The following is an 18,962-nucleotide window of genomic DNA, read 5'->3' on the forward strand; positions in this document are numbered from 1 at the left end:
ACAACTGAGCCACCCAGGCACCCCACATCATTAGTTTTTGATGTAGTGTTCCATGATTCATTGTTTGCATATAATACCCACTGCTCCATTCAATACATGCACTTGATTGTTCTTATAAGTATTCTTTGACTAGGAAAAATTTCTATCTTGAATTTTATGTCAGATAGATACTCATTATTCATGTCTGGTAATTGTCAAAGCCAAACATTAATATTTTTAGCCTCTTATAAATAAAATGTCCATGCTGCTGCTTATGCAATCCACAATGTTTAATGCATTAATAATATTTATAATTTGTTTTTATGCCTAAAAGGTTTAGCAGTGGATTTATTTATTTTTTATATTTTTAAATTTTTATTTAAATTCCAGTTAGTTAACATACAGTGTAATATTAATTTCAGGTGTACAATATAGTGATTCAGCATTTCTATATACCACCCAATGCTCATCTCAAGTGCCCTCTTTAATCCGCATCACTTATTTAACCCATCCTCCAACCCACCTTCCCTCTGGTAACCATCAGTTTATTCTCTATAATTAAGGGGCTATTGCTTGCTTTGCCTTTCTGTCTCCTTTTTTCTCCTTTGCACCTTTTGCTTCTTAAATTTCACATAGGTGTGAAATCACATAATATTCATCTTTCTCTGACTGACGTATTTTGATTAGCATAATAGTCTCTAGTTCTATCCACATCATTGCATTTTTTGATGGCTGAGTAGTAATCCATTGTATATATATACCACTTCTTTTTTTTTTTTTTTTGATAAACATGGCCAATCTTGTTACATCAACATTCCACTTCCTACTTCCCTGAGTTACTTTATTATTTTTTTTTACTTTAGTCATTGTTTTTTTATTTTTATTTTTATTTTTAATTTTTTTAATTATTATGTTATGTTGGCCACCATACAGTAGTTCATCAGTTTTTGATATAGTGTTCCAGGATTCATTGTTTCTGTAGAACACACAGTAATCCATGCAATATGTGCCCTCCTTAATACCCATCACCGGGCAAACCCATCCCCCACCCCCTCCCTTCTAAAACCCTCAGTTTGTTTCTTGGAGTCCATAGTCTCCCATGGTTCGTCTCCCCTCCGATTATCCCCCCTTCAGTTTTACCCTTCCTTCTACTAATGTCCTCCAGGTTATTCCTTATGTTCCACAAATAAGTGAAACCATATGATAATTGACTTTCTCTGTTTGACTTATTTCACTTAGCATAATCTTCTCCAGTTTCATCCATGCTGATGAAAAGTTGGGTATTAATCTTTCCGATGACTGAGTAATACTCCATTGTATATATGAACCACATCTTCTTTATCCATTCCTCTGTTGAAGGGCATCTTGGCTCTTTCCAGTTTGGCTATTGTGGACATAGCTGCTATGAACACTGGGGTGCATATTGCCCTTCTTTTCACTACATCTGTATCGTTGGGGTAAATACCCAATAGTGCAATTGCTGGGTCATAGGGTAGCTCTATTTTTAACTTTTTGAGGAACCTCCACACTGTTTTCCATAGTGGCTGTACCAACTTGCATTCCCACCAACAATGTAAGAGGGTTCCCCTTTCTCCACATCCTTGCCAAAATTTGTTGTTTCTTGCCTTGTCAATTTTTGCCATTCTAACTGGTGTAAGGTGGTATCTCAATGTAGTTTTGATTTGAATTTACCGAATGGCGAATGATGATGAACATTTTTTCATGTATCTGTTACCCATTTGTATGTGTTCTTTAGAGAAGTGTCTAATCAAGTCTTCTGCCCATTTTTTGACTTGATAATTTGTTTCTTGGGTGTTGAGTTTGAGAAGTGCTATATATCAGCCCTTTGTCTGTAGTGTCATTTACAAATATCTTCTCCCATTCTGTGGGTTGCCTCTTTGTTTTGTTGACTGCTTCCTTTGCTGTGCAGAAGCTTTTTATCTTGATGAAATCCCAAAACTTCATTTTCATTTTCGATTCCCTTGCCTTTGGAGATGTCTCTTGAAAGAAGTTGCTGTGGCCAATATTGAAGGGGTTACTGCCTATGTTTTGCTCTAGGATTTTGATGGATTCCTGTCTCACATTGAGGTCTTTCATCCATTTTGAGTTTATCTTTGTGTATAGTGTAAGAGAATGGTCGAATTTCATTCTTCTGTATATAGCCATCCAATGTTCCCAGCACCATTTATTGAAGAGACTTTCTTTTTTCCATTGCATATTTTTTCCTGTGTTGTCGAAGATTATTTGACCATAGAGTTGAGGGTCCATGTTTGGGCTCTTTATTCTGTTCCATTGGTGTACATGTCTATTTTTGTGCCAGGACCATGCTGTCTTGTTGATCACAGCTTTGTAGTATAGCTTGACATTGGGCAACATGATACACCCAGCTTTTTTTATCTTTTTCAACATTTCCTTGGCGATTCAGGATTTCTTCTGATTCCATACAAATTTTATTTTTTTCTATTTTTTTAAAGATTTTATTTATTTATTTGAGAGGTAGAGAACACGAGAGGGAAGAGGGTCAGAGGGAGAAGCAGACTCCGTGCTGAGCAGGGAACCCAATGTGGGACTCGATCCCGGGACTCCAGGATCATGATCTGAGCCAAAGGCAGTCACTTAACCAACTGAGCCACCCAGGCACCCTCCATACAAATTTTAGAATTGTTTGTTCCAGCCCTTTGAAAAATGTCTTTGGAATTTTGATCAGGATAGCAGTGAAGGTATAAATTGCTCTGGGTATCAGAGACATTTTAACAATGTTTATTTTCTGATCATGAGCATGCAATATTTTTCCATTTTTTGTGTCTTCAATTTCTTTCATGCGTGTTCTGTAGTTCCTAGAGTAAAGATCCTTTACCTCTTTTGTTAGGTTTATTCCGAGGTATCTTATGGATTGTGGTACTATTGTAAATGGAATCGATTCTCTAATATCTCTTTTTACATTTGCATTGTTAGTGTATAAGAAAGCAACTGATTTCTGTGCATTGATTTTATAATCTGCAACATTACTGAATTGCTGTAGGAGTTCTAGTAATTTGGGGGTGGAGTCTTTTGGGGTTTCCACATAAAGTATCATGTCATCTGTGAAGAGTTTGACTTCTTCTTTGCCAATTTGAATATATGTTATTTCTTTTTGTTGTCTGATTGCTGTTGCTAGGATTTCTAGTACTATGTTGAACAATAGTGGTGAGAGTGGGCATCCTTGACATGCTCCTGATCTTAAGGGAAAGGCTCTCAGCTTTTCCACATTGAGGATGATATTCGCTGTGGGTTTTTCATAGATGGATTTTATGAACTTGAGGAATTTTCCCTCTATCCCTATACTCTGAAGAGTTTTAATTAGGAAAGAATGCTGTATTTTGTCAAATGTTTTTTCTGCATCGATTGAGAGAACCATATGCTTCTTCTCCCTCCTCTTATTAATGTGTTCTATCACATTGATTGATTTGTGAATGTTGAACCACCCTTGCATCCCGGGTGTAAATCCCACTTGGTCGTGGTGGATGATCCTTTTAATGTGTTGTTGGATCCTGGGGCACCTGGGTGGCTCAGTTGTTAAGTGTCTGCCTTTGGCTCAGGTCATGATCCCAGGATCCTGGGATCGAGCCCCGATTGGGCTCCCTGATCCACGGGAAGTCTGCTTCTCCCTCTCCCTCTCCCTCTCCCCCTGCTTGTGTTCCTTCTCTCACTTTATCTCTCTCTGTCAAATAAATAAATAAAAAATCTTTTAAAAAATGTCTTGTTGGATCCTGTTAGCTAGGATTTTGTTGGGGATTTTGGAATCCATATTCATCAGGGATATCGGTCTGAAATTCTCCTTTTTGATGGGGTCTCTGGCTGATTTGGGGATCAAGGTAAAACTGGCCTCATAGAATGAGTCTGGAAGCTTTCCTTCTGTTTCTATTTTTTTAAACAGCTTCAGGAGAATAGGTATTATTTCTTCTTTGAATGTTTGGTAGAATTCCCCAGGGAATCCATCAGGCCCTGGTCTCTTGTTTTTCAGGAGGTTTTGGATCACTTCTTCGATCTCATTACTGGTTATTGGTCTATTCATGTTGTCAATTTCTTCCTGTTTCAGTCCTGGTAGTTTATAGGTTTCCCAGGAAGACATCTATCTCTTCCAGGTTGCTTAATTTATTGACATATAGTTGTTGATAATAATTTCTAATAATTGTTTCTATTTCCTTGCTGTTAATCGTGATCTCTCCCCTTTCATTCATAATTTTATTAACTTGGGTCCTTTCTCTTTTCTTTTGGATAAGTCTGGCCAGTGGTTTATCAATCTTACTAATTCTTTCAAAGAACCAGCTTCTAGTTTCGTTGATCTGCTCTACTGTATTTCTGGTTTCTAATTCATTGATCTCTGATCTACTCTTAATTATTTCTCTTCTAATGCATGGCTTTGGCATCATTTGTTGTTTCTTCTCCAGTTCTCTAAGGTGTAGAGTTAGTTGGTGAATTCGGGATTTTTCTACTTTTTTGAGTGAGGCTTGGATGGCTGTGTATTTCCCCCTTAGGACTGCCTTTGCTGTAGCTCATAGGTTTTGGACCAATGTGTTTTTGTTCTCATTGGTTTCCATGAATTGTTTAAGTTCTTTGATTTCCTGGTTGACCCAAACATTCTTAAGCAGAGTGGTCTTTAGCTTCCAAGTGTTTGAATTTCTTCCAAATGTTTTCTTATGATTGAGTTTCAGTTTTAAAGCATTATGATCTGAGAATATGCAGGGAATAATCTCAGTCTTTTGGTATCTGTTTAGCCCTGATTTGTGACCCAGTGTGTGGTGTATTCTGGAGAAAGGTCCATGTGCACTCAAGAAGAATGAGTATTCTCTTGTTTTAGGGTGGAATGTTCTGTATATATCTATGAGGTCCATCTGGTCCAGTGTCATTTAAAGCTCTTGTTTCTTTCTTGATTTTCTGCTTAGATGATCTGTCTGTTGCTGAGAGTGGAGTGTTTAGGTCTCCTACAATTAATATATTATTATCAATATGTCTCTTTATTTTGGTGAAGAGTTGGCTTATGTAGATGGTTGCTCCCATGTTGGGGGCATAGATATTTACAATTGTTAGATATTCTTGTTGGATATACCCTTTAAGAATGATATAGTGTCCTTCTGTGTCTCTTACTACAGTCTTTACTTTAAAATCTAATTTGTCTGATATGAGAATTGGTACCCCAGCTTTCTTTTGTAGTCTGTTGCCATGAAAGATGAATCTCCATGCCTTCATTTTCAGTCTGGATGTATCTTTAGGTTCAAAATGAGTTTCTTTTAGGCAGCATATGTATGGGTCCTGTCTTTTTATCCAGTGTGCAACCCTGTGCCATTTCTAGGGAGCATTTAGGCCATTCATGTTGAGAGTGATTATTTAATGATATGATTTTATTGTCATCATGTTGCCTGTGAGATCCTTGTTTCTATAGATTGTCTCTGTAAATTTCTGTTCTATATCACTCTTGGGGTCTTTCTCCTTTTATAGAATCCCCCTTCATATTTCTTGCAGTGCTGACTTAGTGGTCACATATTCTTTCAGTTTCTGCCAGTCTTGGAAGTTCTGCATCTCTCCATACACTTGAAATGACGGCCTTGCTGGATAAAGTATTCTTGGCTGCATGTTCTTCTCATTTAGCACCCTGAATATGTCTTGCCAGCTCTTTCTGGCTTGCCCGGTCTCTGTGGACAGGTCTGACGTTATTCTGATGTTCCTCCCTCTGTACATAAGGAATCTCTTTCCCCAACGTTCCCTTACAATGGTTTCATTGGTTCTAAGATTTGTGAGTTTTACTATCACTTGTTGGGGCTTTGGTCTGTTCTCCTTGATCTTGGGAGGGGTCCTCTCTTCCTCCAGGACAAGAATGCTCATTTCATTCCCCAGATTAGGGAAGTTCTCAGCTATGATTTGCTCAAATATATCTTCAAGTCCTGTCTCTCTCTCCATCCCCTCAGGGATCCCAGTGATTCTGACATTGGAATGTTCCATAATGTCACTTATTTCTCTAATTCTGTTTTCATGGATTTTAAGCTGTTTGTTCCAGGCCTCCTCCTGTTCCTTGTTTTCTCTGTCTTCTAGATCACTAATTCATTCTTCTCCCTTGTTTACCCTAGCTGTTAGAGTATCTAGATTAGATAGTATCTCATTGATAGTATTTTTAAGTTCTGCCAGATCAGCTCTCATTTCTGCCCTTAGAGAATCTATGTTGCCATTAATCGTTTTCTCCATCCTAGCTATTGTCTTCATAACTGTGGCCCTGAAGTCCATTTCTGACATCTAACTTAGATCCACATCCATTAGTTCTGTGGCAGAGGTCACAGTCTAAGTCTTTCCTATTTTGGGGGTTCCTCCTCTTAGTCATTCTGTTGAGGGTTGGTTGAGGGGATGTACAGAGTCTAAATTATTGACCAGAACCCAAGCAAGATGCACCTGTTTTATTGGGACCTTAGGGTTGCCGGCCTCTTGTTCTTCCAGCCTGTCTTCTGGCGGAGGGGCCTGCTGCACTATTTCTCAAGCAACCCTGTTTGGGTCGAGTTGCTCTGCTCCCTGTGTGTGTTGGGGGAGTATGGACTTAGTGAAAACCGATTTTGGGGGGCTTTTGTTCTCCGGTTGCTTTCCCTGGCAGATTTCCATTTCTCTTCCAAGACTTAGAGCAGAAGTGACCATTTCCAAACATCTGCCTCAGAACAGAGACATCACAGTCTGTTCTTCAGTGATCTGTCCAGGCCGCAGTCTCCATTTGTGTCGGTGCTGCTAAAACAGCAGTGTCCTGGGTTATGTGCCCCACAGCAGCACCCCCTGTCCTTGCCTCCATGTCCAGGCATGTCTCTGCTCTTTGTGCTTCTAAAACCGCCAGCCACCCCCAGTTCGCACATGTGCCCTCAGAGCTCCAGGTTTCGAATCCAGGGGGCTGCCCTAAAGTCCTTTCCCCAACACTACCGGTCTGCAAGTCTTTGCCCGGTCTCCAGCACAGGAGGCTTTTGCACTCCAGAGGCAAAGGATCCCAGAGGCTCCCTCCCCACTCCATTTATCTTCCGATATTTGCCCCCAGAATAACAGCTCCCTGCTTCATACTTGAAACCATCCACCAGTGATATTCTGTTTATAGAGATCCAGATACATCTTCTTACATCTCAGTCTGATTTTGTGGGTGTTCAGAGTAGTCTGGTAGATACCCAGCTGAATTCAGGGGACCAGTTGAGATAGGATCCCCTACTCCTCTGCCGTCTTTGCCCCAAAAATCCTACATGTTCTTTATCCATTCATCTGTCAATGGACATCTGGGCTCTTTCCATAGTTTGACTTTTGTGGACATTGCTGCTATAAACATTGGGGTATAGGTGCCCCTTCAGATCACTACATTTTTATCTTTGGGGTTAATACCCAGTAATACAATTGCTAGGTTGTAGGGTACCTCTATTTTCAACTTTTTGAGAAACCTCTATACTGTTTTCCAGAGTGGCTGTACCAGTTTGCATTCCCACCAACAGTGTAAGAGTCTTCCCTTTCTCTGCATCCTCGCCAACATCTATCATTTATTGACTTGTTAAATTTAGCCATTCTGACTGTTGTGAGGTGGTATTGCTTGTGGTTTTGATTTGTATTCCCCTAATGCCGAGTGATGGGGAACACTTGTTCATGTGTCTTTTGGCATTTGTATGTTTTCGTGGGAGAAATGTCTGTTCAAGTTTTCTGCGTAATTCTTGATTCCATTATTTGTTCTTTGGGTATTGAGTTTGATAAGTTCTTTAAAGATTTTGGATAGTAGCCCATTATCTGATATGTCATTTACAAATATATTCTCCCATTGTTTGTTGTCTTTTGGTTTTGTCAAATGTTTCCTTTGCTGTGCAAACGCTTTTTATCTTGATGAAGTCCCAGTAGTTCATTTCTGTCTTTTCAGATGTGTCTTGAAAGAAGTTGCTGTGGCCAAGGTCACAGAGGTTGCTGCCTGTGTTATCCTCTAGGATTTTAATGGATTCCTGACTCACATTTAGGTCTTTCATCCATTTTGAGTCTATTTTTGTGTATGGTATAAGGAATTTCTCCAGTTTCATTCTTCTGCATGTGGCTGTCCAATTTTCCCAACACCATTTGTTGAAGAGACTGTCTTTGTTCCACTGGATATTCTTTCCTGCTGTGTCAAAGAATAGTTTACCATAGAATTGAGGATCCATTTCTCAGTTCTCTTTCTGTTCCATTGATCTATGTGTCTGTTTTTGTGCCAATACCATATTTTCTTGACGATTACAACTTTGTAATACAGCTTTAAGTCCAGAACTGTGATGCCATTGGTTCTGGTTTTCTTTTTCAACATTCCTTTGGCTCTTCAGAGTATTTTCTATTCCATACAAATTTTAGGAATGTTTGTTCCAGCTCTGTGAAAAAAGTTCATGGTGTTTTGATAGGGATTGCATTGAATGGATTGTTTTAGGTAGCATGGACAATTTAACAATATTTGTTCTTCCAGTCCATGAGCATGGAACATTTTTTCTATTTCTTTGTGTCTTCCTCAATGTTTTCTTGAGCGTTCTATAGTTTTCTGAGTACAGATCCTTTGCCTCATTTGTTAGGTTTATTCCAGGTATCTGGCTTTTGGTGCAATTATAAATGGGATTGACTCCTTAATTGCTCTTTCTTCTGTGTCATTGTTAGTGTATATAATGCAACTGATTTCTGTGCATTGATTTTATATCCTTCCACGTTGCTGAATTCCTGTATGAGTTCTAGCAGTTTTGGGGTGGAGTCTTTTGGGTTTTCCACATAAAGTATCATATCATCTGCAAACAGTGAGAGTTTGACTTCTTCTTTGCTGATTAGGATGTCTTTTCTTTTTGTTCTCTGATTGCTGAGGCTAGGACATCTAGTACTACGTTGAACAACAGTGGTGATAGTGGACATCCCTGTTGTGTTCCTGACCTTAGGGGAAAAGCTCACAGTTTTTCCCCATTGAGAATGATATTCACTGTAGGCTTTTCGTAGATGGCTTTTATGACATTGAGGTATGTTCCCTCTATCCCTACACTTTGGAGAGTTTTAATCAAGAAAGAATGCTGTATTTTGTCAAATGCTTTCTCTGCATCTATTGAGAGGATCATATGGTTCTTGACCTTTCTTTTGTTAATATGATGTATCATATTACTTGATTTGTGGATGTTGAATCACCCTTGGGGCCCAGAAATAAATCCCACGTAGGCGTGGTGAATAATCCTTTTAATGTTCTGTCGGATCCTATTGGCTGGTATTTTGGTGAGAATTTTGGCATCCATGTTCATCATGGATATTGGTCTGTAAATCTCCTTTTTGGTGGGGTCTTTGGTTTTGGGATCAATATAGTGCTGGCCTCATAGAAAGAATTTGGATGTTTTGTTCCATTTCTATTTTTTGAAACAGCTTCAGAAGAATAGGTATTAATTCTTCAAATGTTTGGTAGGATTCCCCTGGGAAGCCATCTGGCCTTGGACTCTTGTCTGTCGGGAAATTTTTGATTACTGCTTCAATTTCTTTCCTGGTTGTTGGTCTGTTCAGGTTTTCTGTTTCTTCCTGTTAACGTTTTGGTAGTTTATGTCTCTAGTAGTTTATCTATTTCTAGGAATGCATACATTTCTTCCAGATTGTCTAATTTGTCGGCATATAGTTGCTCATAATATGTTCTTAAAATTGCTTGTATTTCTTTGATGTTGTTTGTGATCTTCGTCTTTCATTCATGATTTTATTTACTTGGGTACTTTCTCTTTTCTTCTTGATAAGTCTAGCCAGGGGTTTATCAATCTTATTGTTTCAAACAACCAGCTCCTAGTTTCATTGATCTGTTCTACTCTTCTTTTGTTTTCTATTTCATTGATTTCTGCTCCTCCTTATTATTTCTCTTCTTCTGCTAGATTTAGTCTTTATTTGCTGTTCTTTCTCCTTCCCTTTTAGGTGTAAGGTTAGGTTTTGTATTTGAGGCCTTTCTTGTTTCTTGAGAAAGGCTTGTATTGCTATATACTTTCCTCTTAGGACTGCTTTTGCTGCATCCCAAAGATTTTGAACAATTGTGTTTTCATTTTATTTTGTTTCCATGAATTTTTTTCATTCTTCTTTAATTTCCTGGTTGACCCATTCATTCTTTAATAGGATGCTCTTTAGTATCCATGTATTTGAGTTCTTTCTGACTTTCCTCTTGTGATTGTGTTCCAGGTTCAAAGCATTGTCTGAAAATATGCAGGGAATAATCTCAAACTTTTGGTATCCATGGAAACCTATTTGTGACCTACTATGTGATCTCTTCTGGAGAATGTTCCATGTGCACTCGAGAAGAATGTGTATTCTTTTACTTTAGGATGGAATGCTCTGTATATATCTGTTAAGTCCATCTGGTCCTCTGTGTCATTCAAAGCCCTTGTTTTCTTGTTGATCTTCTGCTTAGATGATCTGTCCATTACTGTGAGTGGGGTGTTAAAGTCCCCTCTATTATTGTATTATTATCAATGATTTTCTTATTAATTGGTTTATATATTTGGCTTCTCCCAATTTAGGGGCATAAATATTTACAATGGTTCAGTCTTCTTGTTTAATAGACCCCTTTGTTATGATACAGTGTCCTTCTTCATATCTTGTTACAGTCTTTTGTTTAAAATCTAGTTTGTCTGATAGAAGGATGGCCACTCCAGCTTTCTTTTGATGTCCATTAGCATGGTAAATAGTTCTCCACCCCCTCACTTTCAATCTGGAGGTGTCTTTCAGTGTAAAATGTGTCTGTTTGAAGTGGAATATTGATGGGTCTCATTTTGTCATCCATTTTGATATCATTTGTCTTCTGATTGGAGTATTTAGTCCATTTACATTCAGAGTAATTATTGAAGGATATGAATTTAGTGCCACTGTATTACCTGTAAATTCCCTGTTTCTATAGATTGTCTCTGTTCCTTTCTGGTCTATGTTATTCTTGGGCTCTCTCTTCATTTACAGGATCCCCCTTAATATTTCTTGCATGGCTGGTTTAGTGATCACATATTCTTTTAGTTTCTTTCTATCTTGGAAGCTCTGCATCTCTCCTTCCATTCTGGATGAAAGCCTTGCTAGATAAAGTATTCTTGGCTTCATGTTCTTCCCATTTAGTACACTGAATATGCCATGCCAGCCTTTTCTGGACTGCCAGGTCTCTGTGGATAGGTCTGCTTAATTTCTTAGGTTATGGACCTCTTGTCCTGAGCTGCTTTCAGGATTTTCTCTTTGTCTCTGAGATATGCATGTTTCACTATTGTATGTTGGGGTGATTTTGAAGGGGGTTTTCTGTGCCTCCTGGATTTGGATGCCTATTTCCTTCCCCAGATTAAGGAATTTCTCTGCTATAGTTTGCTCCAGTATACCCCTTACCCCTCTCTCTTTCCTCTTCTTCTGGGATCCCAATTATTCTAATATTGTTTCACTTTCTGGTGTCAGTTATGTCTCAAATTCTCCCCTCATGATCCAGTAGTTGTTTATCTTTTTTTTTCTCATCTTCTTTATTCTGCATCATTTTGTCTTCTGTATCACTAATTCTCTCTTCTGCCTCATTTATCATAGTAGTTAGAGCCTCCATTTTATATGGCATCTCATTAATAGCCTGTTTTATTTTGACTTGATTAGATTTTAGTCCTTTTATTTCTCCAGAAAATGATTCTCTAGTGTCTTCTATGCTTTTTTCAAGCTCAGCTTGTATCTTCATAATTGGTATTCCGAACTCTAGTTCTGACATCTTACTTATGTCTGTACTGATTAGGTCCCTGGCAGTCAGTACTGCCTGCCTTTTGTTCTCTTTTTTTGAGGTGAGTTTTTCCTTCTTGTGATTCTATCCAGAGAAGAATAGATGGACAAGAGAACAAAGTGCTGAAATGGCAATAACAACCCCAGAGAAATATATACTAAACAAATCAGAAGAGACTCAAAACTGAAAAAAAAATTTTTTTTAAAGAGAATATAATCAGACAAATGAACAGACTAGAGGAATACACTGGATCCTGTGTGTATTTTGGCCCTTTTGCTGGAAAAGTAGATCCCAAAAGGTACAGAAAGAAAAACTTATATATGTACAAAAATAAATTAAATGCAGTTAAAGGATGGATTGTAACTGTAAAATGAAAATTAAAATACAAAAAAGAAAAAATAAGGAATATAAACAGGCAGCTGAATAGAACAGAGCAATACACTATATCCTGAGTGTATTTTGGTCAGTTTGTTAGAAGAAACTACATCTCAAAATTGTAAAGAAAGAAAAACTTAAAAAAAATTTTTTTTACTCTTGTTTTCTATTTCATTGATTTCTGCTCCTTATTATTTTTCTTCTTCTGCTGGATTTAGTCTTTATTTGCTGTTCTTTCTCCTTCCCCTTCAGGTGTAAGGTTAGGTCATACCACCCTGAATGTGCCCAATCTTATCTAGAGAGACATTCTTATGGCCAGTGTCAAAGAGGTTACTGCCTCAGTTGTTTTTTAACATCGTTATGGTTTCCTGTCTTAATTTAGGTCTTTAATCCATTTTTTGGTCTGTAATCCATTTTGTGTATTTTTTTGTATGGTGTTAGAAAGTGGTCCAGTTTCATTCTCTTGCATGTGGCTATCCTGTTGTCCCAACACCATTTGTTAAAGACTCTTTTTTTCTTTTTTTTTAATTTTTTATTGTTATGTTAATCACCATATATTACATCATTTGTTTTGGTGTAGTGTTCCATGATTCATTGTTTGTTCATAACACCCAGTGCTCCATGCAGAATGTGCCCTCTTTAATACCCATCACCAGGCTAACCCATCCCCCTACCCTCCTCCCCTCTAGAAACCTCAGTTTGTTTTTCAGAGTCCATCATCTCTCCTGGTTCGTCTCCCCCTCTGACTTACTCCCCTTCATTCTTCCTCTCCTGCTATCTTCTTCTTTTTCTTTTTTCTTAAAATATGTTGCGTTATTTGTTTAGAAGTAAAGACTCTTTTTTTCATTGGATATTCTTTCCTGCTTTGTCAACGATTAATTGACCATAGATTTGTGGATTCATTTCTGGGTTTTCTGTTCTATCGAACTATGTGTTTATTTTTGTGCCACTACCATGTTTTCTTAATCATTCCAGTTTTGTAATATAAGTTGAAGTTTGGAATTGTGATGCCTCCAGCTTTGCTTTTCTTTTTCAAGATTGCTTTGGCTGTTTGGGGTCTTTTGTGGTTCCATACAAAGTTTAGGATTGTTTGTTCTAACTCTGAAAAATGCTAGTGGTGTTTTGACTGCATTAAGTGTGTAGATTGCTTTGGGTACTATAGAGATTTTTATAGTATTTGTTCTTGCAATCCATGTCATCTCTTTATTTTTCAACAAACTCTATTAATTTCATAGAGAAATCTCACATGAATATATAATAAACATATTATTTGATATTATAATCACTAGCTCTAAGACATAGAACAACTAGCTGAACTATTGCATGAAAAATTAATGAAACCATTCAGAATGTATCAAATGTGTTTTTGTGATCCAGAAATATACTGCTTTTCCCAAAACATATAAGGCTTTGATGTAAAATATAAATTCATCTTGCTTTCATGAGAGCATATATTATCTTACCATCTTTTGCATGGTAAGGAGGCAATTATAGATATTAAAAGCACAATCTCGAGTAAGAATACCAACTGTACTACTTACTAGTTTTGTGATGTTGGGCAAATTATAGTATATTTGCCTTAGTTTCCTCATCTTCAAAAATAGAAATAGTAGTATCTACCTCATAGAGTCAGTGTCAGGATGAAAAGACAGTATTGTGTATAGTACATATTAGGCTCTCTATACAATATTAATCTTAAATTTTGTTGTCTGTGTCTGGTTTTTCTAAGAGGAGGAGTGATAACTCATTAGGGTCAGGGATCATATCTTCAAAGTTGTTTTTTGTTTAATGACCCATGTTACTCAATCACCTTATTAATAGCATTTACTCAATGCTTGCTAATTGCAAGACTTTGCCTTTGACATTACATGAATCTATTATTGAAAAGATTTAAATGACCTAAGCTTTTACATTGTGAACATTTGTGAGATTATTGGAAATACAACTGTCTTTTGGATAATAAAACTGAATTTATACTGAGTAATACCAGATAATGTGTATTTCTTTCTCAGGTTCTTATGCAACAGGGCTATGATGCTGCTTGTGATATTTGGAGCCTGGGTGTCCTTTTTTACACGATGCTGGCTGGGTAAGAAACTTATATATTCAAAATAATACACATCATAATTTGAATTTCATCTGTATATCTCTATCTGTAAAAAAAAATGGATAGATGAATATAGCCTTAAGTAAAATGCTATGAACATTTTAAAGTATCGTCTATTGTTTATTTATAAAATGTGAAAACATGAAGTAAGGTGTTTGATGAGGCATTATTCAGATATATAAATTAAAAGAATTTTCAACTAGAACTAAAACTTTTCTAAAAATAAAGCACATATTTTTATTTTGATATTTTACTTTCAGTGCATTAAGGTTTGAAAATGTTTACTTGAACATAAAATAATTTCTTCTTTTAATGGGTATTTGCCCATTGAGCTTGTTGATACTTATTTAAATTTTTAAAATACTTGAATTCTGGCTTTCCTGGTGATAGAGATTAAGTAAGACTGAGCTTTATAAAAAATATAAATAGCAACAGAATACTAAACTCAGAAACATACACAGCAGCCTTCTCTGAAAAAGATAAATATTAAAAAAAAGGAATAATTGGATTATGTTACTGTTGGTAATTTACAAATAATATAAGTGCTGTTATACTCTTAATAATAATGTTATTTAAGAATAAATATTTATGGCTGTAGAAAAAGGCATAGAACAGAATTTGAAGAATTATAATGTAATTATATAATATACTTAGGTATGACTTTTTAAAGAAGGCATTTAGTATAATTTAAATATTCTTGACATAACAGGAGTGTTGTAAATATGTTATGAATATTGTGACTGATTTATTTATTGACTTGGTGGTAATTACATATATCAGTGTATTCCAAATATTTGTAGATATGCTATATACTTATACAAAATATTTAGTTATAGACCACAGGAAGTATTAAAGCAAAGAGTAGTTATCTCTACTTAATTGTTACATAAGAGAATTAAGCATTAGCATATTAAGATATCTTCCTCATACTTCTTAACCATAAGCCTTTCTATTCCCAAATTTGAATACCATTTGCAGTTCTACCTGTTAGAATGTTACAAAACCGATCACTTTTGTTATTCCATAATTAATTTTTAAACTACTTTAACTTTGTACAATCTATTTGTCTTCAACTATAGAGGTTTTTTGTTATATTGATATAAATATTTAACCCATTGTGTATAGACATTAATTAAAATATTGTTAACCTGTTCCCATGGATAATACTGATAAAATGCTAATGAATAAATTTGAACTAATCAATAAATACATTCTAAATATATAAAATTGACAATTTCTTCATAGTAGGTATATTTGGTTTACTAACTTATTGCCTGGGAGAATACAAAATTTTCATGTTTTATTCTGGTCCAATTTTAAGCCTATAGCTTTACATGAAATGCCACCTTTATTTTATTTTACATTGATTAACTGATCAAAGGAAAAAATATCGATGAAGGCAAGACTCTATTAATTAATTCATTAGGATTAAGTTCATTGAAATGTAAAATTTGAAGAATGAAGGAAAATATTAGATGATACTCTTAATTTGCTGTAGTAAATATTTGCATGTTGTCTTATACTCTTCACTTTTAATTAGATTTAATTTGTATGTTAGGCCCTAATGTCTTTTAAAATCTATTTTATTAATAGCTACACTCCATTTGCTAATGGCCCCAATGATACTCCTGAAGAGATACTGCTACGTATAGGCAATGGCAAGTTCTCATTGAGTGGTGGAAACTGGGACAATATTTCAGATGGAGCAAAGGTATAAATTATAAATATCTTTGGTTTTGTTGCATTCACTTTAAATTGCTGAAATCTTTAAGTTATACCCTAGTCTGTATTTGCAGAGTATCCGATGGTGTTATATGTCCTTATTTGTTTTTAAGTCAACTCACATTTATATGTGGTTTGAACAAGATGAAGGCTGACTTTTTTTTCTACCATGCTTCTAGGCGATATTTCTCTCATATCAGTTCATATGTGTTCAAGGAATATAACCTATTTTCAGTATTAACCAAAACTAAAAATGTAAATCTACTGGGGAAAAATGCAAATTTAAAGCCAACTAGAGCTGATTTCTGCATTTAGTGTATTTTTACACATCATTTTTTCTTTAACACAGACATTGACTAGTGATTATGCAGTTTTAATGTTAACTTACTCTTTGAGAATATACAGACTTTTTATCAGTACCACCTAGATACTTATTATTGAAAACTTAGAGCTGTCCAATAGAAATATAATGTAACCCACATATGTAATTTAAAAAATTCTAGTGGCCACATTAAAAAACAAAAAAGAAACAGGTGAAATTAATTTTAAGAATATCTTTTATTTAACCTGGTATATCCACAATATATCATTTCAATATCTAAACAGTATAAAAATTAATAAGATATTTTACATTCTTTTTTTTATACTAAGTCTTAAGGACCTGGTGTGTAGTTTATACTTAGAGCCCATATAAATTTGGACTACCCACATTTTTCAAAAAATTTTTTTTTCATTTTTTATTTGTAGTTGACACACAATGTTACATTAGTTTCAGGTATACAGCATAGTGATTCAACTAGTTTATACATTATACTATGCTCACCACAAGTTGGACTACCCATATTTTAAAAGGCTTAATAGCCACATATGGCTAATGGCTGCCATAGTAGGCAGTACAGTTTCAGTGTAACCGGCCTGATTTAATTTAGGGAAAAAAATTAATCAAACCTTGACTATGAACTCTTTTAACGTATATAATTTAAAAATTTTGAGTTTTAATTTTTTTTAAGATTTTATTTATTTATTTGACAGAGAGACACAGCGAGAGCAGGAACACAAGCAGGGGGAGTGGGAGAGGGAGAAGCAGGCTTCCCGCTGAGCAGGGAGCCCGATGTGGGACTCGATCCCAGGACCCTGGGATCATGACCTGAGCCGAAGGCAGACGCTTAACGACTGAGCTACCCAGGTGCCCCAAAATTTTGAGTTTTAAAACAAAAATCCAAAGGCTGTCAGTATGTGGCTTATAGGGTCCTGAAGCTTTAAGCTGCAATTTGAAGTAGAAAACAATTTAAGACAAAAGGAATTGCTTATATGTAATATCTGCTAATTATAAAACATAACTGTCTCAAGAATACTAGCTTATCTGTAGAGTATATTGTGGAGTAAATTTCATATCCTAATTATTATAGAGTAAATAAATCAGGGATTTGATTGTAACTGTCTTTTAAACATTAGAAAAACACATAAGGAATTATGTTTGGATCTTAGCTATGACACAAGTGTACCGTGTGGTATAGTAGAAAAAACACACGATTGGAAGCCAGGAGTATTATTAGTTTGTTAACTACTAACTAGCTGCCTCAGTTTTCTCATCTAAAATTTGGGGATTAAATTCTCCAAAATTCCATTTCTTTGCAGTTTGGTTTATTTATAATTTCTTGTATTTCTCCATGTAAAGTGATTGAAACTACTAATATTATTCAATAAATACTTGTATGTTCTAGTCAGCCAGTTTGTTTTTTAGAAAATGCATTTTCCCAAGGAGTAAGTCCAATGTTTAAATCTATACACATGATCCTCTTGCATTTCTTTTAAAAAAATAACTAGCAACAGTGAATGTAATGCTGAAATAGAGATTCATATGACAATTATGCTTAGATTTCAGTTTTCCATGTTCCATGTGTTTTATGTTTGAGTCTGTCTAGTGCTTAAGAAATAATAATACAGGGCACGTGGGTGGCTCAGTCGATTAAGCGTCTGCCTTTGGCTTAGGTCATACTTCCAGAGTCCTGGGATTGAGCCTGCTTCTCCCTCTGCTGCTCCCCCTGCTAAAAAAAAAAAAAATAAATAAATAATAATACATATTTAAGTTTAGTTTTATTCTCACCTCCTCTTTTAGTGTGATATTCTGGAGTAATTAACATAGGAAAAGATATTGGGGGATATTGTTGAAATATTTCACAAGGTCTTTCATGTATTCCCTTCTTATGGATCAAGTGACTTTAGTTCTGTCTTTGAAATTTTTCTGAAAATGGTGGCAAATGCTGAGCAAAGGAACTATATGAACCTTCTAAAAAAAAAAAAACCTATCTCCTGTACATTTTAACAGTTTGATTTTTTGTTTGTTTTAAATTAGTGATAAAGGTAAACTATTCTTCAGTTGCCCATAACTCCTTAAACGAGCACCCCTTAGTTGTGAGAATTGTGGCATTTGCTATCATCTCTTTTCTTTTAACATATAGTACATCACTAGTTTTTGGCATAGTGTTCAATGATCCATTAGCTGCGTATAACACCCAGTGCTCATCACATCATGTGCCCTCCTTAATGTCCATCACCCAGTTACCCCAACCCTCCACCCACCTACCTTTCCACAACACTTAGTTTTGTTTTGTTTTGTTTTGTTTTGTTTTGTTTTCCTGGAGTTAAAAGTCTCTCGTGGTTTGGCTTACTATCATCGCTTGACAGTTGCTTTACTTAATTGCAGTTCATTACAATTTTTAAATGTTCTTCTTGCTACTGGTGAATGCCAACACCAGAAGCATATAGAAGATGATTCTGTTTGCCTCCTGTCCATGCAGAGTTCATAAACTTTGTTCATTCAGTTAAAGTGTGGTAGGGGTGAGAGGTGGTAGTTTTATGTGTTTTATTGCTACAACAGTTTCAGCTAACTCCTCACCTCCAAACTGCAGGCTTCAAAAACATTGGCATTTTACTACGTCCCTTTTGTAAAACAGGGAAAACAAGAAGTATCTTGTAAACTAAGCAAAAGTAGAAGAGGCAAGAGTAATGAAAATCTCATGGTGTCACTCCATATAAACACAATAATACCTGATTAAT

At 35.8% G+C, this 18,962-nt stretch overlaps 1 protein-coding gene across 2 annotated transcripts in view; it reads left to right on the plus strand.

The window, feature by feature from the left end:
• Positions 1 to 18,962, plus strand: part of RPS6KA6 (ribosomal protein S6 kinase A6) — a 198,415-nt gene that overhangs the window by 158,251 nt on the left and 21,202 nt on the right. For both annotated transcript variants that reach the window (XM_088028978.1, XM_028101479.2), the window contains 2 exons: positions 14,086 to 14,162; positions 15,774 to 15,891. In XM_088028978.1, the coding sequence (XP_087885104.1) occupies positions 14,086 to 14,162; positions 15,774 to 15,891 (195 nt within the window). The remainder of the gene's footprint in view (positions 1 to 14,085; positions 14,163 to 15,773; positions 15,892 to 18,962) is intronic.

This window comes from Eumetopias jubatus, unplaced genomic scaffold, assembly GCF_037043125.1.
Source record: "Eumetopias jubatus isolate StellerSeaLion01/CBP00866 unplaced genomic scaffold, mEumJub1_p1.0 scaffold_11, whole genome shotgun sequence".
Classification (NCBI taxonomy): Eukaryota; Metazoa; Chordata; class Mammalia; order Carnivora; family Otariidae; genus Eumetopias; species Eumetopias jubatus.